The sequence below is a fragment of the Rhinopithecus roxellana genome, chromosome 9, assembly GCF_007565055.1.
Source record: "Rhinopithecus roxellana isolate Shanxi Qingling chromosome 9, ASM756505v1, whole genome shotgun sequence".
Lineage (NCBI taxonomy): Eukaryota > Metazoa > Chordata > Mammalia > Primates > Cercopithecidae > Rhinopithecus > Rhinopithecus roxellana.
This window is the reverse complement of record NC_044557.1, coordinates 120,383,444-120,406,980: the sequence shown is the minus strand read 5'-3', so window position 1 is coordinate 120,406,980 and position 23,537 is coordinate 120,383,444. Positions and strand designations below refer to the sequence as shown.

Sequence of the window (23,537 nt, the reverse complement as noted above, 5' to 3'; positions counted from 1 at the left end):
TGTATAATAATCATAATGAAATCATATATATTCCCAATACATTGTTTCATATATTTATTTAGACTTAAGCAGACTAAAAAATTGTATATATTCTGGATTCTTCCCAAATCAATCGTTGACCAATTACTAAGTACCTCCTATGCCACAGGCATAAAGGAAAAAGAGAAATGAATAAAACAATGAGTCTCCCCTTAGAGAGTTCACAGATTAGTGACAAGAGACAGATGACACAATAATACAATAATTTATGTTTTCATGAAATAATATAAATTCATTAAACCAAAACCATCTCTTATGGCCCTATTCTCCATGAGTTCCTCATTTAGAAGGGAAGGTAAGTATTGACATAAACAGCCGTGTGATACTTTTTAAGTTATGGTAGAAGCATGTAGCTGTTACCAAGAGGCACAGAAAAAAGAAAAATATTTGTAGGAACTGGCAGAGGGGACACTGAATGGTTTGAAGGAGGAGACACAGAGTTTTGCAGTTTAGAGATCATTTCAGCAAGCAAGGATAGTAAGCCTGAAGGGTAGTGAGGCTGGAAGCCACCAATTTGTTAAGAGATGGCTTAAAGTGCAAGGATAATGAGGGTTTGAATTAAAGCAATTGCAGGAAAGATTATTAAAAGAGAGAGTGAATTTGGAGTGGTATTAGCAGGCATTATGGACAGGAACCCAGGATATGACATTGTCCATACTCCCCAGAATCCCCTCCACACACATAAGTCTCCCTCAAAGAATAATAATAGCAAATGCAGCAGTGAGAAGTTACAATTGATGACTATGTAAATACCCAGCAGAGGAACGGCAAGAGAGAGTCTCTGGAATGTGTGAAAAGTCCTGGTGCCCTTCTAGAGAGTTTGAACATTAGCCTGCAGATACTAGGATCTGGACAAAGTAGTTAGAATGCATGATCAGATAACAGTGAAGGTACCATGGTTAGAAAGATAGATGCTAGCCTAGAGTGAGGAGAAATCAGCATCTGAGAAAGGAGATAGTACTGTAGTGTATTCAAGTTAAAATTTTAATTTCAGTTTTTATTTTCAAGAGAGACTGATTTCTAAAGGCAACATTTCTTTTTATAACAAATACTGTTTTTAAAAGTTGAATTGTCATAAATAATTACAGCTAGCTATTGCTTGCACTGTATAATGATGTTTCAGTCAAGGATGGCCCACATATACAACAGTGGTCCCTAAGACTATAATAGTGTATTTTTACTGCAATTTTTCTATGTTTAGACATGGTTAGATACACAAATACTTGCCATTGTGTTACAACTGCCTATAGTACTCAGTAGAGTAACATGATGCGCGGGTTTGTAGCCTAGGAGCAAAAGGTTATCCCATATAGCCTAGGTATGTAGTAGGCTACATCATCTAGGTTTGTATAAGTACACTCTATGATGTTCACACAACAAAATAGCCTAATGACACATTTCTCAAAATGTATCCCTACTGTTATGAACGACTGTATGTAGAGGCAGTGCTCTAACTACCTTACATATAGTATTTGTTTAATTCTCAAATATTATCATTGATTCAGTTTATTGTTAAGTCTCAGAGAGGTCAAGTAACTTGCCCAGGGTCATTCAGTAATGGGTAGGTGGAATTTGAATCCACAATGTGATGTTAGTACCGGAATTCATAGCCACTGTATCATCAACACGTGTTTGGTTAAATCCAGATATGGAGAAATTATTTGTATTTTGTTGAGCTTCAGAGCATGCATAGACTCTGGAACCAGACTACCTAGGTTCAGATCTCCATTTCACCATTTAATGGCTGTGAGAAATTCGACTAGTTACTTCAGCTTTCAGTACCTGTTTCCTCATCTGTAAGTGGGAACAATAACAGTGTTTGCCTCCTAGAGTAGTTCTGAGGATTAAATGAGTAAATTTAGTAAAAGGGCTCAGAAAAGTACCTTGAGCATATTACATAACCAATAAAATTTACCTATTATCAATATTATTATTCTAATATAAAGTATTGAGAATAGTGGTATGAAACACTGGATATACTGCATGGCCCCAATTGAGATCTGAGATAGGCAGAATAATGGCTCCTAAATATATCCAGTCCCCAAACCCTGTAAGCTGTGAATATGTTACATTATTACCACAAAAGGGACTTTGCAGATGTAATCAAAGTTATGAACCTTGAGAGGGGGAGATTCTGTCTAATCAATGGATTCTTAAAAGGCTGTAATTGGAGAGATACAGCAATGGAAGAAGAGGAAAGGAAGATTTAGAAGGATGAAAGGGTCTCAATCCACTGTTGCTGGCTTTGGAGACGAAGAGGGCCATAACTAAGGAATGTGAGTGGCCTCTAGAAGCTGGAAACAGCTCTCAGCTGACAGCCAGCAAAGAAACAGGGAGAACAGCTACAACAGCAAGGGACTGAATTTGTCCAACAACATGAATAAGCAAAAAAAAAAAAAAAAAATCAGATTCTTCCCTTAACTCTCTAGAAAGGAACACAGTCCTGTGGACACCTTGATTTTAGGCCATTGAGAACCACGTTGGACTTCTGACCTACCGAACTGTAAGGTAACAAACTGGTGGTGGTTCGAGCTTCTAACTTTGTTACAGAAATAGTATTAATAGTAAACTAATAAAAGATTCACACTTAACTTTTTCCTAAAAGCCTCAAACATATTGATTTAGGAGCTACATAATATTCTACAATAAATTTAACTTCTTAAAGTCAGCATTTTAAAACTATATTAGAGACATAAATCAATGTCTTATTTACATTTTTATTGTTAAATTCTTAGAATCTAAAAGTTGCTAAAAGGCTAAAGAGGATATAAAATGCTATTACAAAATATTTTCATCTTTTCTATGTAAAGGTAAAAAAATTCAATTTTAATTTTTTAACTTCTCATAGTTAATGAACAAATTAACTTTGTTTTTTTTCCTAATATTTTTTAAGTCCACAGCCAAGTTCTAATAAAGGCTCTTAACATGTCACTAGGAATATATAAATTCTAGGTTTAAAATAACTCATGTTTTGCATTTACAGAGGTAAGCATTTACTAAGAAGCAAAATATTCTGTCTTGGTTATTATTTACACATTCACTGCCTCTGAATTTATATGAATTAGCTCTGAGAGAGTAAGAGCTGTGTCTGTTTTCTGTCTTCACATTTTTATCAACACTGCCTAGCAAAACTCCTGGGCCTCAGAAAGCTTTTGTTAAATAAATGAATGAAAAATTGGCCGGGCGCGGTGGCTCAAGCCTGTAATCCCAGCACTTTGGGAGGCCGAGACGGGCGGATCACGAGGTCAGGAGATCGAGACCATCCTGGCTAACACGGTGAAACCCCGTCTCTACTAAAAATACAAAAAAAACTAGCCGGGCGAAGTGGCGGGCGCCTGTAGTCCCAGCTACTCGGGAGGCTGAGGCAGGAGAATGGCGTAAACTCGGGAGGCGGAGCTTGCAGTGAGCTGAGATCCAGCCACTGCACTCCAGTCCGGGCGACAGAGCGAGACTCCGCCTCAAAAAAAAAAAAAAAATAAAATAAAAAAAAAAAAAATAAATAAATAAATAAATAAATATATCTTTAAAAAACTGGAAACAAAGCTTCCCTGGAACCTCAGCTCACTAGCTCATGGGAAAACTAACAAGGTATACTGTATCTACAGGTTAAACATTAAAATCCAAAACTTATTTTAAACATTTTCAACAGAATGTTAAGTGTTATATGTTTCCCCGCATTCTGAATGAGATTATGTTTCAAGTTTCTTGGTATCTTTATTATTTTCATTCACTACTGTGTGATGTGCACATGACATACACAAGGCTCTATGAACCAGAATTTGCATTCTGAAAATGTCCTCTATGTCAAGTCTTTGTGAGTACTTTACCCTGTCCCTCTCAAAAATTAAGTGAAGCACAGCATATGTGTAGGCTACCTGAGAGGTGCAGCGTGGTTGGTTTTCTTCACAATTGCTAAACGAAAGGCCTACTCTTCTTCAGCGAGATTTTTACTCCCTAGAACAGCAGTATCCATAGAAATATGATGGAAACCACGTAATTTAAAATTTTCCAAAACATGCTCATTTTGACATGTAATCAATATAAAATTAATGAAATATTTTATATTCTTTTTATTTTCAGACCATGCTTTAGAAATCTGGTGCATGTTCTACACTTAGAGAAGACCTCAGTTCAGACTAGTCACTTTTCAGGTGGTCAGTGACTACTATACTGGACAGCTGCAGCTCTAGAAAATCCACTCCCAAACCCCTAAGTGAACTACATACCCTATCAACTTATAGCTTCTACTCTGTCTCAATTTGTACCACTGTTTCACAATTTGGATAGCATTAGAGTTCATTAATAACTTTTATTTTAGCAAATCTGTTCCATGGGTAGTTTCTGAAATAAAAATACAAGCAAAAAAATAAAAAATAAATAAACAACCTAATTAATTGTGGTTCTACAGTATATGCTCTTCCTCGATTGTCTAACAGAGCTTTCGTATAAGTGAGTGCTCCTTGTAGGCACGGAGAGTCGAGACTGGAGGCAAGAACTAAGACGTTCTTAAACCCTGCTACTTGCTGGAATCCTAAAGCGCCTACCATCCTTCAAACCTTAGAACTAACTCTCCAGAGAGACACAGCCATTCATACCACAGATCCAGATGGCAGATGGCGATCCTCAACTCCGGCTACATGTCAATGCCTGGTGAGTACTCTTCCCTCAGAGCCCATTCCCAGAAGCTCTGCCTCGACTCCCCAAGGGGAAGGCGACCTGGCTGTCCGAATTCCTAAGCGTTACCGGGGAGATCTGAGGGCCTCCGAGGGCGGGAAACCTGAGGCCAGACGCGCGCTGCCCCGAAGGCGAGAACGCATCCGGTCCGCTCTACGGGGTCTCCCGGGAGGGCTTTGCAGGGCGGATGACTGACGGGCCAGCTACCTGGCTTCCTGAGCCTGCAGATCAACAAGCTATCCTCCCTGTGCACACAGGCCCCGAGGGCGGGCAGGTCTCCAAGCGCCGCGCAACTGCCCTAGGCCCGACGCAGCCACCTGCCAGAGGGTTCCCTCCCCACCAGGCCATCCCTCAGCCAGTCCTCCTCCGACAGCGAACAAGGAACCCCAGAGGCACGGAGGCGTCTCGCCGACATCCGGTGACCCTTGCCAGAGGCCCTTCGTGACGTCCGCAAGCAGAGAAAGCCCTGCCCTCACAAAGCCCCTGCTTCCCCTAGGCCCCTTGACACTTGTAGCCTCCCTGACCCGGGGCTGACCGGTTCGTGACTCTCCTGCCAATCAGAGACAGAGTTCATCCGGCCAACCGACCAATCACCGCGCGCGAGTGTCCGCCTCGGCTTTTCGTCCCTTCGGCCCTTCGGTTCTTCGGCTTGTCGGCGTTCGCGGCTGTTTGGCCATCCCGGGCCTTCCGCAGCGCCGCTAAAGCGCAGCTCTCGTTGGTGTAACTTTTTCTTTTCCTTTTTTTTAGCCACTTCCGGCTCCTGCGTCGCTCCGGAAGCCTGCGAGTTCCGGAAGCCTTGGTAATCCAGATTCTGCTAGGAAAAGACAAGCTTTCCAGAGAATGTTTCAGAGAAAGTTACGTGGAGCGTGGGCGTTTCGCAGACTCCTAAGGTCAGTGTCTGCCCCCAGAGAGCCGGAGTGCAAACCCGAGGTCTTGTTTTCAGCTGGGAGGTCGTGGAGTTTCACGGCCTTGTAATTGTCGCCGTTTGCTTTTTTTTCCCTGTTTATTGGCTTCCTGTCTTCCTGGAAGAGGCAAATCAAAGCTTCTGAATTTCGGGAAAGGCAGTGAAGCAAACCTAAATTCCAAAAGATGTTTTTAGGATCGCGCCATTAAAAATAAACACACAGCTGCAGTTGAGCCCCTCTGCATTCCACATAGTGACTTAACAGACGAACTTTGAAATCTTTCTCTCACTTGGCGGTTGTGAGGATATTTACCTCTTATAAACGGCTTTGTAAAGAATTGAGGATCCAAGCTTTACTTAATATCTGAAAGTTCATGTAAAGTGTTATATGTGGTACAAAAAATTTGAGTATGCTTAGTTTTCTAACATTGTTGAAAGCGCACGTAAAAGCTGTTTGATTTTCTTATAGGGGAAGAGTTAATGAAACGTTTCTGATAAAATTGCCTGCGGTAAATTAGTTATATTTCACATTGTCTTTTGATAAGAAGTCTGAATATGAGAAACGTTAACTTTTTTTTTCTGGGTTCTTAAAAATCGTTATTTATTGAGGTACTATTTTCCACATTTCCCACATTTAGTGAAAGCACTTTTAGCAAAATGAGCAAGACTTGAACGTTCAAGTCTAACACATTCTGTTAAAATTCCATGATGCCCCTCGGAAATATTTTATCTTGAAGTTTCGGGCAATTAGATGATACCGGGGCGCTCTCAGCACCACAGCTTGTAGTCTAAACACCTTCCCCTAAAGTGTTACCTTTACTTAATCCTGAACAGAGTGAACTTGGGGTGACTCTTTTAACTTACCTGATCTCACCCATATTATTAATTACTTGTTTCCAGAAAGATTACAGTTGAGTGATCTTGAGCCAGGAAGATACTTGAAAGAACTATTTACAGAATTAAAAAAAAAAAAAAAAAAAAAAAACCTTCATATTTTTTCTTTAAAAAAAAATAGGACATGGAGTGAATACTAGACTATCAGACTAAAGAGTATTAGAATAAATCAAGAGAGTTGGATTCTAGTCCTGACTCTGGTTGCCTTTGTACAGTTTTACCTCTTGGCCGTATTCTCCTTATTTTTAAAAATTAGTGTTAGTACTCAAGCTGGGGTTTTAAAACTGTTCCATAGGAGAACTTGTGTAGAAATTTTCTGGAGCCATGAAGGGAGAGACAAAGCAAGCCCACCCTCAGGTTTATTTTAACAAGAGCAGCTATTTATGTGTTCCACTTGAATAACAAGGTTCTTGTTAAGAAGATTAAATTTGTATCTTAAACGAGATGATCTGCCTTTTCTTCTAGCAGTAAAATTCTGTTTTTTTTTTTTTGTTTTGGATATTCATTTGTACTCAATGTACGTTTATTAGTTTTTAAAAATAATATAATCACAGCTAATTTATTTCTAAAAGCTAAAAATATGTTCCTACTCTGTTTAAATTTATTTTATAAATACAAATTTGAAATTGTTTTCTTTATGATCAAAATTAGAATTTATTATTCTGTCTTCCTCATATCCTTTTATTTTAGCCATAAAGTTTTGCGTATATTTGATGCACATAATGATTCTTGCCGTAGGGAGGACAAATATTTTCCCTTTTACATATTTGGTAGCTGAACGTTAACGGTATTTGTAGGCTTGCTCATCATCACATCGATTAAAAGTTCTCAGTCCTAGCCCCATGTTTTCCTCACAACTTCAAATAATTGTAAGTTTATTTCCCTCTTGCACACCGTCCACATGCTCAGGTTCCTATAGCATAAGGAAAATGTGTGAATATGCACAATCTTTATTTCTGGCCAGAAGTTCTCTCTGGAATTATTTCATTTTTTTCCTCTTTTGATGATCTAAGTTGGACAGCCTAGAAGCAAATTGGATGTTCTCTGTACCTCTTTGCTGTGAAGGGATAACAGTTTGTAAATGTTTCATGTTCCTTTTCCCTTCCTTTGGAGTGTACAAGAAACCTCGGGAGAAAAGCCCTTAAATTGCTCCATTTGCCCTATGTCTGTAATCCTGCTCTTTAAAACCCAGCCCTGTGGTTTCTTTACGTGGAAGTGGAGGCAAGGAAGGGATGTCTAGTATCCTCTGCCTTTCTCCCTGTGAGATATTAATCTTCTTCCTAACATATTCCCATCTGTACAACAAAAATACCTTGTTCTGTGTTGCTTCTTACTCAATTTAATATATTTTCTTTTCATCAGAGATCTCCCTTCTTACTGCCTGTCAATAAGATGAGATCAAATTCCATCCAAGTTATGTTTTCTTTCTTCTTACTAGTAAAACAAAAACCAAGAACTTCAGTGTAATTTTATTTTGATGATTCCTAACCACTTTTCTTTTTTTTTGAGATGGAGTCTGGCTCTGTTGCCCAGGCTGGAGTGCAGTGGCATGATCTCAGCTCACTGTAGCCTCCATCTCCCAAGTTCAAGCAATTCTCCTGCCTCAGCCTCCCGAATAGCTGGGATTACAGGCGCGCGCCACCATGCCCGGCTAATTATTGTATTGTTAGTAGAGACAGGATTTCACCATGTTGGCCAGACTGGTCTTGAACTCCTGACCTCAGGCTATCCGCCCACCTCGGCCCACTTGTCTTTTAGTGTTAGATGAATGAGTTGGCATTGCCTCTACCTTGCATGTATGTGTTCATAATAGTTAATGTTCACACCTTGGGGTTTTCACTAATCTATTACCTTTGTTCAGATTTGACATGGTCCTTAGAATGGTCCTTTGACCACATGTATAGAGAGGCAGGGAGAGGGAATGTAGACAAGATACCTCCCAAGCAACAAGGAAAACTGTACCTCATTCCTTTAATTTCTTTCCCCATCTACAGTCCTGACAGCTTAACTGGCAGTCTGGTCTTTTGAATGATCTTGAAAGGGAAAAAGATTTCTTTTAAGTTCTGTGAGATTAAATTTGATCCAAGCTTAGCAAATATCCATTCTACTAAGTGTATTTTGTATGTGCTACAGTTTTTCTAATGTTTACCATAAATTTACTAATTACCAGCTTGACTTTAGATGGGTTGTTAATCTTCTCAAGCCTTAATTTTTGTCTTCTTAAAATGGAGATGATAATACTGTACTTACTGTGTTGTGAGATTAAATGAAATAAAGAATGTAAAGAAAAGTTATAATGCCTTGTACATGATATATATCACATGGTAGTTCCTCCTATTCCATTGCTAATGGCTGTTTGTTCCTTTGGGGATATTTCCGCATTCTCTTGTACCATAAAATGTGCAATTAAATGTTTGTTTCAGTTATTTTCAAGTCATTTAGAATTCTTAAGCAATTAGATTCTAAAGCCTGTTTTTAAATTTATAGAGTATTTAAAGATCTAGCTGCTCATACATTTCATATGTGTCTTGTTTGTTCATACTTGCACTAGTATTTTTCCCATAGTTTATGCCTATACTCTTAGTACTTGGCCTCTTTAAGGTAGCCCCATCTGTGTGACCTATGGTACCATCCTAAAGTGTTTCTAACTTTTGGGTCCATCACCACATTGTCAGTATAGGACACTGGTTTGGAGCTGGTTCTGCCCCCTCTGGTCATGGGATTTTACACAAGTCATCTAATCTCTTTGCGCCTTAATTTTCTTGTTTTAGAACAGAAGTAATAACAGAACATCTTTGTTGGTATTATAAGGATTAAATGATTTAATATTTAAATTTGTACCTGGTAATTAGCTATAGTAGTCACTTATTAGCATTCAGTAACTGGTAAGTGTTATGTGTTTTCTCTGGTTGTAAACAAGTTCATTGGGATTATCTTCCTTAGTGGTTCACTGTTACTCTCTATGAATACTGTCTCTGTCTCCTGTGTCCTGCTCTGATTTATCTATTCCTCATGTCCTATATTGCTCTTTTGCAATTAGAAATAACTGTTCTTTTATTTTTTTGCCTTTCCCTTCCAAGATTTCCTAAAACAGTTTATGTAAGGATTCTAGATAGGTAGGTAAATTTACAGTTGCTTTTTTTTTTTTTTTTTAACCAATGAAGAGTGTAGTGTAATAAAATGACTTGTCTAGAGTCACACAATCTGTTCGTGAACCTGGGCTAGAATACAGACCTAATCAGAGGCAGTTTAACTCTGCTTTCCCCAATATTCGCTTCAACATCTGTTCTTTATTTTCACAATAAGCATTCTCAGACTCAGAAGTATCAGGTTTCTGAAAGAAAAGAAAAATATGAGTGCCATGCTGTTATCTTAAAAATATACTTATAAAGCTAGGCCCAAGTATTGGAAATTCTTTTCTAAGGTTTTAAAAAAGTATTTTGTGCTAGTTTTAGATACCTGAATAACTATATTGTATATGAGATAAGTAAGGCACTCAGTTGATTGTATAAGACTCAATATAGTCTTGAGTTGTGTTGAGTTTCCTCTTCTCCCCAAATGGGAAAAAAAAGGTATTTTTCCCTCTTCTGGGGCAGGTTACTTAACCATTGTCCATAATTTTGAGAAATATGTGCAACTTTGAAGTTTATCTTTCAGATACATTTTAGAAGTGTTTTGTCATGTACCCACTACCACTTCAAAAAGAAAAATCCTATTTGGATTTTGATGAGGCAATGTTCGTTGAAGTTAAAAGTAATTTAGAGGTCTATTGGACATAACACAGTTTTAAAATTTCACGTATCTTGGCTATACCCAAATGAGCACAACTGGGATTTACAACATCAGATGTCTATAAACTATTAAAACTTAGTTTCTGTATGATGAAAGAGAAGAACAAGAAAGTAGTGACAAGGCACTTAGCAAGTCTGTGGCAGAAGTGGGATTTGAACTTAGAGTTGTTAGGCCTGTTCACAGTGCCAGAGGTCACAGTATTCTAATGGGCTTCAACCATAGCCTTTTTTCTTTTGCCCATATTTGAAATGTGTTCTGGGAATCGGTGTCCAGTTAAATCCCTCTTTGATGCATGTCCCAGTTATTAGTATTGATTTCAATACAGTGGACAGTAAATCTATCTGACTATACAAAGAAAATAAAATGGTAGGTTATAGGTTCAAAACTTAAGATGTCTAGTCATAGAATTTTATTCATATAACCTCATAATATGAAATGCTAAGTTTAACATTTTCAGAAACAGAAAACAACAAACGTGGTCTCATCCACTTTGATTGCTAGAACATTTAAGATAGTGTGGCAGTGACATTTTCATTCTAAAACTTAGTTTATTATTGTGGAGATGGAAAAGAATAGCCTGGCAGGGGGTGCATGAGTGGGTGTGACACCGTAGAGATTACTTGAGAATCACATGTTTCTGCTGACAAAGTTTACAGGACTGTAAATTTAAATGCAGAATTTTTGTAGGCAGTATGCATTGACAAATATGCCTAATGGTAATACATCTAATACTGAGAGTCTTGAAACAGGTCAATAATAATGTGTGTATTGATAGCAGCGATGTAGGAGATGTTACATGGTATTATAGCTAAAATCCATGTTATCCCCTTAATCATAATTACGTTAACATTGACAGGCCCTTGACAATACCCACATTATTATTGATAGATTTCTGTCAATAACATGTTTTTAAAGAAAATATATTCATTCATAATTTGTACTATACTCAATAAAACTATAAAATACATCCTGAAAAATTCCTTCTTCCTCAGTGAGATATAGTCATTTGTTTAGATTTTGGAATGTGATATAGATGGCAAAGTTTTTATTTTGGGGTATGAAAAACATAAAAGGAAAGCATGAGTTATTTAAGGGATAAGGTTACATATTGCTGCTCTTAGTAAATAATTTTTAGTTGTCTTTTTCTGTGAAAGAATAGCAGTGTGACATGTTTAGTGATAAAATGTCAGCAGGAGACCCTTTTAATAGTTTTTAGTACTAGATCATTTTGTCTTAAACATATTTATGTGACAAGTTAATCACACTAACTCTAGTAGATGCTATACTTTTTATCTGGTCTTGATTTTGCCTTACGCATCTTTTTCACATATCCTTAACATGGTAGAATCCTTCACTAAACACTAAGATTATTTAGTGCCAATTATAATTTTAGTTACATATTTTTATATATCTCTTTGCATAGCCAATAAATGTATCTCTCCCCTCCCCTGGGTTAGCATTTTGGAATCTTAAAGTTAGTGTAGTTCTAGAGTTGCAGGAGTGGGTGGCTGGTAGGATTGTGTATGAAAAGATAGAATAGAAAAAAGCATTGTTTGTTTTGGCATTTTGGAAAAATCAATTAGAATTAAATTTAATGGTGATGGTTTCAATTCAAAGCAATTCCTACTTTTTTAAAAAAGGAGTTAGCTTGTAATTTTTAAAAATATTCAAGTTTGAGCTTACATTTATAAAACTAAATACTATTTTACAATAACCAATAATATAGAAATTGTTAAACTTACTTAAATTCTTGAAAGTAAAGTCAAAATATACTTACCAGTGGTTGGGCATGGGTATTGGCAATCCTTGTAACAGAAGTCAGGAAAGTACTAGTTTACCAAAGGCATTGAGAATTTTTGACCCAAAAATGTGAAGGGATAGTATAGTCTTCCTCTTGATTTCCATGGTTCTTAAGTTAAATTACTTTGACTTTTCCAGGAAATTGTTAGCATCATAGGTAGGCCCCTGAATTGTTGCAGGAATCCTATAAATCTGGTCTCCCAGAACGGCAGTTTTTCTTTTCCTCAGTTTTATTGAACTCTGCCATCAGATTAATCTTTTGAAATTTATATCCCATTATGTCTCTTCTCTTCAATGATTATTCATGCCCACAGAATCAATACAATTTCCTTAACACAGGTTCTTTTTACAATGTGGCTAGGTTGACACTTCAGTCAGTCTCTCCTGCTGGCCTGCTTTGGTCATGGAAGATGACCTGTCTGCTTCCAGATAACAGATTTAGCCACATTGATGGGAGTTAAATAACCAAGGATGAAGCTCATGCTGCAACCTGTCTCCATATGTCCCAGCTAGGCTATGGTCAGGAGCTTGCACATTTCTGTGCTTTCACACAACCTGTTCCCTTACCTTACATACCATTTTCCTGTTTTCTGCCTGGGAAGTTTTGTGATCCTTTATAATGTTTTTATGTTTTGGGATCCATTCTTCACTTCAGAGATCAATGGCCAGTCCTGATTTTCTATGTCTTTTAAAATGCTTCAATAAAAGGAAGTTAGCTGACAGTTAAATACTTAGATTGAATCTCTGGTACCTAGGAGAATGCCTTGTATTTGGTAGGTGTCCAATATGTATTGGTTACATAGAATAACCATTTGTCAGAGAATTAGAATTCACTAAAACATAAACTGCTTACACTATATTGGGAATAATTTTATGTAATATAAAGTCGTTTGTGGCATTTGTGCTTCATACCTATTATAACAAATGTTGTACTGCTGTAGAGGGAAAAAGATTCCATAATTGGGTTACTTGAATTTCTAGTTATTTTGATTTCATCATTTTTTTCTACTCCTTGGCTGCCCTTTTCTAGGGAGTATTATAGAATAGCTCTACCTGCCAGAAAGAGAGGGGTGGGGTGGGAGTGCATGCGATGAGGAAGAACTGAATGTAATATGCTGGTGATGAACACAAGGTTGTGTGCTTGTGTTGGACTGCCTGTACCATGTTCTGTGCAGCAAAGCACCCTAGCGTCAAATATTGTAAGTGTGCATTCATGAGGTTTCTTTATTTTAAGATAACAGGCACAACTATGTTGATGGGGCTAAATAATCACGGGAGCAGGTCATGTGGGAACCCATCTCTTTTCTCAGTCCACACTGTCATATCCTTTCGGACAAGGTGCGACTTAAGTGGACAATGAGTTCCACTGAACCATATGTCTGCCCACTCCTGCCTGGCCCCTCCCACATGCACACAGAAAGGTGACATCATGTTCGTGGTTTAACTGCCACAATTTATGTCTTAATGATGTCAATATTTCCTGGAAAAACATTTTGATACAGGTTGTTTGAGGCATTACTATGACTAATAGTGAAGGTTTCAGTTTTTTGAAATGAGATTTGCCAAAATTAGTTTGGGGCCTGTTACTTTTCATGCCCATCCCTAGCCAAAGCAACAATAATGTAATAAATAATACTGCTTTATGGCTTCCAAACCACTTTCATAACATTATCTGATTTAATCTCAACAACTTTGTGAGGTAGCTGTTATTTCCAACTTTTAGGAGAAGAATCCGAGGCTAATGAATTTTTTTAAGATCACATAGCAAGTAAGTGGTAGAGCTAGAACTTGGGCCAAGGCCTGTTTGATTTTAAATCTGCTTTTTCCACTCTATGACAGATGCCTAAAGAAGAATGTAGAGCCTGGGAGAAGTATTCCACTTTAATGAACTATGATGTGTAATAGACAGTGTCTGTTCTATGTTTACAACAAAAAGAAGTCACAAAAATGACTAAAATCTTGGAAAATAAAACCTAAAACAAAAAATAGAGAAATTATTCATCTGGAGGAGCAAAGGCTGACGAACAGTTTAATAATAGTCTTTTGGTCTATTAAAGAGTCTTACGTAGGGGGGAGAGCAAGCCCAGCTGTTCCTAATCTACACTGAGGCCAGACCTGGGGAGAAAAAGAAGAAAGAAAAAAATGTTAAACTGTAACAGAAGGGATAAGAAAGAATTTTTTGATAATAAGTATTGTTAAATATTGTATTGGTTAAAGACTGTTTTAGGTCTCCTTTTCTGGCAGTCATTAAAAATTCCTATTTTCACCAAAGTTTTTAAGTGTGATTCCTCCAAAAACAAGAGACTTGAAATATATGATTCTTCTGAGAAACCACTCCCTCTGACCAGTTGCTCACTAAATATCACTAAGGAACCTGAGAAAGAGAAGCAGTTATGCTTTGCTTATCAAGAGGGTACATTCTGAGAAACGCATAGTTTGATGATTTCATCATTGTGCGAACATCACAGAATGTACTTACACAAGCCTACTTGGTATAGCCTAGTTCATACCTCATTATATTTTACTGTGCTTTCTTCTGGTTTGCAGATACTGCTTTTACAAATTAAAGGTTTTGTAGCAAACCTGAGTCAATCAAGTCTATCTGAACAATTTTTTTCCAACAGCATGTACTCAACTTTGTGTCTCTCTGTAACATTAAGGTAATTCTTGCAGACTTTTTTTTATTATGATATTCGTAATGGTGACCTGTGATCAGTGATCTTTGTTATTACTATTGTAACTGTTCTGGGGCACTACAAACTGTATCTATATAAGATGGTGAACTTAATAAATATTCTGGGGCACCAAGAACTGTTTCCATATAAGATGGTGAACTTATATTCTGGGGCACATGATAGAATCCTTCATTAAACACTAAGAACTGGTATCCATATAAGATGGTGAACTTAATAAATATTGTGTGTTCTGACTGTTCGACCGACTTGCCTATTCCCTGAGACACAACAGTGTTGAAATTAGGCCGATTAAAATAAGCCTACAAAAGCCTACAATGGCCCTTTCACTCGAACAAGTGTTCGAGTGAAAGGAAGGGTTGTACATCTCTCACTTTAAATCAAAATCTAGCAGTGATTAAGCTTAGTGAGGAAGCCATGTCAGAAGCCAACACAGGCCAAAAGATAGACCTCTTATACCAAACAGCCAAGTTGTGAATGCAAAGGAAAAGTTCTTGAAGGAAATTAAAAGTGCTCCTCCAGGAAACACATGAATTAAAGAAAGTAAGCAGCCTTGTTGCTGATGATGTGGAAAAAGTTTTAATGGTCTAGATAGAAGATCAGACCAGCCACAAAATTCCCTTAAGCCAAAGCCTAATCCAGAGCAAGTTCCTAACTCTCTTCAATTCTTTAAGAGAGGTGAGGAATCTGCAGAAGAAGAGGTGGAAGCTAGCAGAGGTTGGTTCATGAGATTTAAGGAAATAACCATCTTTTATAATATAAACATGCAAGCTGAAGCAGCAAATGCTGACATCAGAGCTGCAGCAAGTTATCCAGAAGCTCTAGCTAAATAATTTATGAAGGTGGCTAGGCTGGACAATGTATTTTCAAGGTAGACAAAAGCCTTATGTTGGAAGAAAATGCCATGTAACACTTTGATAGCTAGAGAGGAGAAGCCAATGTGTGGCTTCAAAGCTTCAAAGGACAGACTGACTCTCCTGTTGGGGGCTAATGTAGCTGATGGCTTTTAAGTTGAAGCCAGTGCTTATTTACCATTCTAAAAATTCGAAGACCCTTAAGAATTACGCTAGAACTACTTTGTCTGTACTTTATACATAAAAAAAAAACAAAGCCTGGATGACAGCACATCTGTTTGCAGCATGGTTTACTGAATATTTTAAGCACACAGGTGAGACCTGCTGAAAATAAAGTATTTCAAAATACTACTGCTCATCGATATGCACCTTAGTCACCCAGGAGCTCTGACAAAGATGTACAAGGAGATTAATGTGTTCATGCCTGCTATCACAGCATTCATTCTGCACCCTGTGGATCAAGGAGTAATTTTGACTTTTATATCTTATTTTTTAAGAACTACATTCCATAAGGCTGTAGTTGCCGATAGCAGTTTCTCTGATGGATCTGGGCAAAGTAAATTGAAAACCTTCTGGAAAAGATTCGCCATTCTGTGTACCATTAAGAACATAATTCATGAGAGAAGGTCAACATATCGACATGAACAGGAGTATGTAAGAAGTTGATTCTAACCATTGTGGATGACTTTGAGGAGTTCAAGACTTCAGTGAAGGAAATAACTACAGATGTGGTAGAAACAGCAAGAGAACTAGAATTAGAGTGGAGCCTAAAGATGTGACTGATTTGCTACAATCTCATAATAGAACTTGAATCGATGAGTTGCTTCCCCTCTTTTTTTTTTTTTTTGAAATGAAGATCATGTGCTCTGTCACTCAGGCTCGTGTACAATAGCACAGTCAGCTCACTGCAGCCTCTCAATCTCCTGGGCTCAAGCAACTCTCCTGCCTCAGCCTCCCCTTAGTAGCTAGGGCTACAGGTGCATGCCAGCATGCCTGGCTATTTTTTTTTTTTTTTTTTTTTTTTTAATTTTTATAGAGACAGTGTCTCCCTATGTTGCCCAACAATCCTCCCTTGGCCTCCCAAAGGTCTGGAATTATAGGCATGAGCCACTGCACCCAGTGAGTTGCTTGTTATGGATAAACAAAGTGGTTTCTTAAGATGGAGTCTACACCTGGGGAAATGCTGTAAACGTTGAAAAGATAGAAAAGGATTTAGAATATCCCATAAACTTAATTGATAAAGCAGTGACAGGGTTTGAGACTATTGACTGCAGTTTTGAAAGAAGGTTTACTTTTGGTAAAATGCTATCCTTTAGAAAGCTTCGCATGCTACAGAGAAATCTTTGATGAAATGAGTCAATCCATGCAGCAAATTTTGTTGTTGTCATAAGATATTGCCACAACCACCCCAGCCTTCAGCAGGATCAGTCAGCAGGCATTAACATCAAGGCAGGACCCTCCACTATCAAAAAGATTACAACTCACTGAGGGCTCAGATGGTTGTTAGCATTTTTTAGCAATCAAGTAATTTTTAATTAAGGTGTGTACATTGTTTTTAAGGCACAGTGCTATTGCACACTTAATTGATTGCAGTATAGTGAAAATACAAGTTTTATATGCATTGGAAAACCAAAAAAGTTGTGTAACTTACTTTATTGTGATATTACTTTATTGCAGTGGTCTGAAACCTAACCTAGAGTGTCTCTGAGGTATGTCTGTTTTCTTATGTGATTCCGATGAACTCACAAGTTTGAAAACCACTAGACTAGAGGAACAGAGACCACAGGACTGTGATGGTGAAGACCACAGTTCAGACGGATTAGAAGTCCAGAGATATATGTATCTTTATCATAGACAAATATATGTTAGCAGTTAAAAACTAACAGAATAAGATTATGTTGTTACAAAGAAAGTTGAATGTGTTACAAATAGACAAGATCTATCTTGTTTTGAATCACTGCCTTCTTGATTTTAGCACTTACATAGATCAAGTAGATTTAAAATAGGTTAGTTTTACCAGAGGGGCATCAGACTTCTAAAATTCTACCCAGATTTTTTCTGTCATATTTATATAACTGCCTACTGAACTATTCCACTTAGATGTCTCATAGGAGCCTTAGATCTTTAACATTGCATATACTTATTATCTTTCTGTTCAAACCTGTATTGCCTCATGTATTTCTTGTTTCAGGGACTTGGATCCCTATCACTCAATTACTTAAGTCAGTTTTTCTTGGCTTATTTCTCTCCAGATGGTGTCACTTCCACCACCTCATCGCTTTCAAAGATACCCTTTTCTCTCTGTCCCCACTGATACTTTTCTAATTTAGGCCATCATTAGTTTCTCACCAGATCATTTTAACAACCTGTTAACTAGTCTCTATGTTTCCAGTCTTTTCTCTCAGCCTCGAATCCATTCTTTCCTCAGAGTGGTCAGAACAAGCAGTCTAAAATGTAAATCTTATTAGTTCTTTGCGTACCACTATTGAGGGCTTCCCATTACCTTCTTCATAAAATACAGCCTCCTCAGCTTGGCTTCTAGGGCCTTTAGGACCTGTCTCCTGCTTCTTTCCAGCCTTATCTCATCTGTGCACCTCTAGTCCTTAGTACCTACTCTTCCCACCATTGGCAGTAATATTCTTACCCTCCTTTACCAGGCTGACATGCTAATACTTCAGGTGGCTGCTTAGGTATTTCCTTTCCCAGGAAGCCTTCTCTGACCTTCTGAAGTATAGTTGTAACCATAGTGCCCTGAATTTTCCCTTGCAGATCACTGATCACACCTTATTGTAATCACCTGTTTATTTTATATAGCACACCCTTACTTTTCTCTCTCATTCCACAGTAGACTATAGACTCCACAAGGGTTGAGACAGTGTCTGTTGTACCTTTATATCACTAGCTCTCACATTAACAGGTAAATAACAGATGCACAATAAACATGTTGAAATTAGTGAAATTAGTAATAAACATCTTTCTGGATATGGTGATTTGAAATAGTTTTAAAGGGTAATTGATGGGAATTTATATTTTCTATCCTTCACACATCCCAGACTTTCATCCTGTTCATGTATTCATTTATCTAGTGCTTGTAGAGTGCCTTCTGTATACCAGGAACTGAGATAGTTGTTCTGATTCAACTGTGATAAGGCTCAAATAATCTTTACAACAGTTCTTATCCTCTAGTGGAGGAAATAAATAATTTATAAGTAGTTTATGTACAGTAGATAGAGGCCAAGAAAGAGAAAGAATAGCATGCCAAGGGAACAACTCGATGGGCAGCTACCCAAATTTGGAGTCAGAAGGAAGTGATATCTGAGCCAGTACTTAAAAACTTAGTATGAGTTTTCAGTTAAAGTTTGGAAACAGACTGTTCCACACAAAGGGAAAAGACAGTGAAGTCCACTGGTGAACAAAAAAAGGGGATACTTTTTGACTCGATATGATGCGTAAAGAAGGAAAGCAAGCTGGGAGTGGATTTGGGGAGGTTTGTGTGTTAGAACATTGGCATTGTGGGGAATGCACTGAAGGAGGCAGAAGGTAAGGTAGACCAATTTGATAGAATCCGTGAGAGAAGAGAGCAGCCAGAATTCAGGAAAAGGTTTGTGGGGGATAGGGAGTGACAGATGGATTAGGAAAAATTTTGGACCACGTATCAACAGTCCTTGGCAATGGATTTGATTTGTAGAGTGAGGAAAGGGAACTCCCTTTCTAACTTTATTCTTTTTTGTGTGTAGCTTCTGGCAAGTATGAGGCAAGGGTTTCACAGAAGAACTTGGAGCAAAAATTCCCACTGCCATAGCTATAGGCTGTCCAGTCTTGAGAGAGCTGCAAGAACGGGAAAACCGTGAGATCTGCCCAGAAGATCATTGGCATTTATGGTGAGAAGCATTCCTGTTGTATATCTGGTTTGAGAGAAAAACAGCACCAAACAACCTATTATTCAATGATCATTTTTATTTCTTGGACTTGAACTTGTTAAACATGTAGTCTTCTGCCACTAAGTCTTCTAGGATGCATGGGTAAATTTAGAACTTCCCTCTCGAAAACATCTTCGGTTGTCAAAGATACCCCCAATTTCAAGAAGTACAAGTTTATTTTACCTTCTAATAAATTGTGTTTATCATCTTTTTACTAAAAATCATAACAGAATAGAATGTGAAAAGACTTTGAAGGTTGTTTTATCTCCAGCCCTTTGTTTTATCAGTGAAGAAACCAAGGCATAGGTCAGGGTCAGGGAAATTACTTGTCAAAGAATACGTGACCAGAGCGTGGCGGTGAGCTCCGGCAGGATCCATGCCTCCTTCAATAACTGTTCTTTCTGTTAGTGTATTGGCCTTTTAAAGGCCTAGACATGATAACCAAGCCCAGTGTGGTGATAGCCCATTTTAATTTTTTTGTGTTTTTTTTCCCCTGGCTTTATTGGAGTATAATTGGCAAGTAAAAATGGTATATATTCAAAGTGTGCAATATAATGATGTATTTTTTTTGGTAATGGGTGGATTTGCCAGTTAATAATATTTAAAATATCTGAACTGGTTTGTATACTGGATTATAGCAGTGACTTGGTGTTTTAATTATATCAGCTTGCACATAATACGTATATGTGTATTGAATCAGTAATATATGTGTATTTAATCAGTAAGCTGTACCTAGCTAACCATTAATCAGCTCTTACATTTCATTTAAGTTTTTTTGCCTTTAACACCAATTTGTTTCCTTAGTGTATTTATGACATTATTGTGGTATATATTTTTATATCATAGCTTTCTTAGAGTACTGTATGATGTATACATTTTTAGTACGTTAATGATATTTCTGCATTCTTGTTCCTTCATACTAAGATTTAGTACTATTTATTTTCTGCAATAGTGTGATAGAATAGTAACCATGTATTGTTCATTTATTTTTCTTTTTAACTTCCTTTACACATATAAAATATATTTGAGAAAGATTAAATGACTTGCTGAAAAATAACACCTTTGGAGTCAGTAGAAGTGCTGGAAAATAAACTGAGGTCTTGACTTAACCATCTATTACAATGTTCTATATAGTTGTTGTATTTATTACCTTCCAATATCTCTTCATTAGTCATGTTATTCAGCCTCCTTTCTGTTAACTTCAGGATTTTAGTATCTCCCTGCTAGAATATCTGACCAAAGAGTATTGCTTAGAAGTATATTTGTGGAAGGAGGGTACAGATTTTGTTTTGTTTTGTTTTGTTATTTCTTTGATGAGGAGGGCCAAGAAAAAAGAAAAATAAATTAATTTAAAAAAAAGGCAGGGGGAGAAAGAAAGGCTCTGAGAGACGAGACAGAAGTTTCAAGTAAGAAATGATTATCCGCTGTACTGTTTTAGACTGAAAGGCTCTTCTCTTATGTATCCTGTGTAATTTGTGTATGATAGTTTACAGGCATAAGTTGAGGGGGTTGTACAAGATTGCAACTCTTTGTTAATGTTCTTCAATTGTGTTCTTTCCTAGAGACCTTTAGAGAAGACATGGCTTCCAGAAAAGAGAATGCAAACAGTGCAAACAGAGTGCTAAGAATAAGCCAGTTGGATGCGCTTGAACTAAACAAGGCCCTGGAGCAGCTAGTTTGGTCCCAGTTTACTCAGTGCTTTCATGGATTTAAACCTGGGCTATTAGCTCGCTTTGAGCCAGAGGTGAAAGCGTGCTTATGGCTCTTCTTGTGGAGATTCACCATCTACTCCAAAAATGCCACAGTGGGACAGTCAGTTTTGAATATTCAGTACAAAAATGATTTTTCCCCTAACCTGAGATATCAGCCACCCAGTAAAAATCAAAAAATCTGGTATGCTGTTTGTACAATTGGTGGGAGGTGGTTAGAAGAACGATGCTATGATTTGTTTCGAAACCATCATTTAGCATCATTTGGGAAAGTCAAGCAGTGTGTGAATTTTGTGGTTGGACTTTTGAAATTAGGTGGACTGATTAATTTTTTGATTTTCCTTCAGAGGGGAAAGTTTGCAACTTTGACAGAACGTCTCCTAGGCATTCATTCTGTATTTTGCAAGCCTCAAAACATACGTGAAGTTGGCTTTGAATACATGAATAGGGAACTTCTCTGGCATGGTTTTGCTGAATTTCTGATTTTTCTCTTACCACTTATCAGTGTCCAGAAGTTGAAAGCCAAGCTGTCTTCATGGTGTATCCCTCTTACTGGTGCACCTAATAGTGACAATACATTAGCCACCAGTGGCAAAGAATGCTCTCTTTGTGGAGAGTGGCCCACCATGCCTCACACCATAGGATGTGAGCATATTTTCTGTTATTTCTGTGCTAAGAGTAGTTTCTTATTTGACATGTACTTTACTTGTCCTAAGTGTGGCACAGAAGTGCACAGTCTGCAGCCACTGAAATCAGGAATTGAGATGTCAGAAGTAAATGCTCTTTAGAAACTAAAATTGCTTCCTCTGAGGAAAAAAATGCACCATGTTTAAATTCTGAATATTAGTCATCCTAAGTAAACCTTTTATGTATCCTTTATAAGGAATGTGCTGCCTAGCCACTGTCTTCTGCTCCTTTCCAGTCATGACTAAATTCTGATCACTAGAAACCATGTGATTCTAAATATATTATGGAAATGTTATTTAAATCGTTGCATTCAATTTTTAATGTCAAGAATAATGGACAGCTTTTTTTAGTTAGGTGACTACTAACAATGCTCCTTCATTTTACTACTACTTAAAACGAGGTTGGATTCTAAAGATAAAGATTTTGGAGACTCTGGATGAGTGTGCATTTATTTTCAGAGATGACATAATATGATAATGTGACAACTATAAGACTGTTGTTTTAAACCTTAAGACCTGATGCCTCAGTTGTAATTTTTTTTTTTTTTTTTTTGAGACAGTGTCCCGCTCTTATCACCCAGGCTGGAGTGCAGTGGCGCAATCTCTGCTCACTGCAACCTCCGCCTCCCGTGTTCAAGCAATTCTCCTGCCTCAGCCTCCCGAGTGGCTGGGACTACAGGTGCGTGCCACGATGCCCAGCTAATTTTTGTATTTTTAGTTTCACCGTGTTAGCCAGGATGGTCTCGATCTCCTGACTTCATGGTCTACCCACCTCGGCCTCCCAAAGTGCTGGGATTACAGGCGTGAGCCAGTGCACCTCAGTTGTAATGTTACGCTTTTCTCCGAAGCCAATTTTTAAGAAGTTCAGTCCTCAGCTGTCTGACCCCTCCCTCCACAGTTGGCTTTATATTCAGAAAGTAAAAATTACTTAAGGCAGCTTGGAAGTGAGGCCTGGGAACAACTGGGGGCAACTAGTACGAACAGCACTATTTACAGGTCTCTTTCTCTTGCCTTTGATTCAGAGCTCTCATTCTCAGTAAATATTGATAGTTTTATTGAAACAAAAGAGGTCTTTAGCATGGTAATAATACAGCAGTGCATATCAAGATAATTCTGTATCGTTCACTCCTTTTCTCTGCATTTTTTTACTTAAAAATAAATTTAGACTCTTAAAATTGTATAGAATTATTAGCTTGAACATTAAATTATCTCAAGTCTTAACTAGAATTTTTTTAAAAAACAGTTTTTAAATGTTTTTAAATAAATGTCTTGCTAGTATGGTGGAAATACACTGCCAGTTCATTTTTCTCTTCATCTTTCATTGAAGAGCACTCAGGTGCCAGGTACTGACGTAGCCATTGGAGGCACAACACTACATTAAGCAGGAAAAAGAAAGTTACCTTCGTGGAGTTTACATTCTATGATTGAATGAACTGTAAGTTTAATTTAGATTCAATTTAGCGTAAGATACCGAAGAAGTTTTGTAGTTTGAGTTAAGAGTATTTTACATCTTAAGAGTTTTCCTTCTTTTGCCTCCTGTAATTTTAAAACATTATTGTAGAAAACATCAAC

The 23,537-nt window shown here is 37.6% G+C and overlaps 1 protein-coding gene across 1 annotated transcript; it reads left to right on the top strand.

The window, feature by feature from the left end:
• Window positions 1-5,384: 5,384 nt before the first annotated feature.
• Window positions 5,385-23,252, top strand: PEX2 (peroxisomal biogenesis factor 2). Its single transcript, XM_010353061.2, has 3 exons — window positions 5,385-5,603; window positions 19,388-19,531; window positions 21,133-23,252. Exon 3 carries the CDS (start codon window positions 21,150-21,152, stop codon window positions 22,065-22,067), a length of 918 nt encoding a protein of 305 aa, XP_010351363.1. The 5' UTR covers window positions 5,385-5,603; window positions 19,388-19,531; window positions 21,133-21,149; the 3' UTR covers window positions 22,068-23,252.
• The last annotated feature ends 285 nt before the right edge of the window (window positions 23,253-23,537 follow it).

Excerpts from the sequence above, each read along its gene's own strand:
- PEX2 (XM_010353061.2), top strand. The coding sequence starts at position 21,150 with ATGGCTTCCAGAAAAGAGAATGCAAACAGTGCAAACAGAGTGCTAAGA.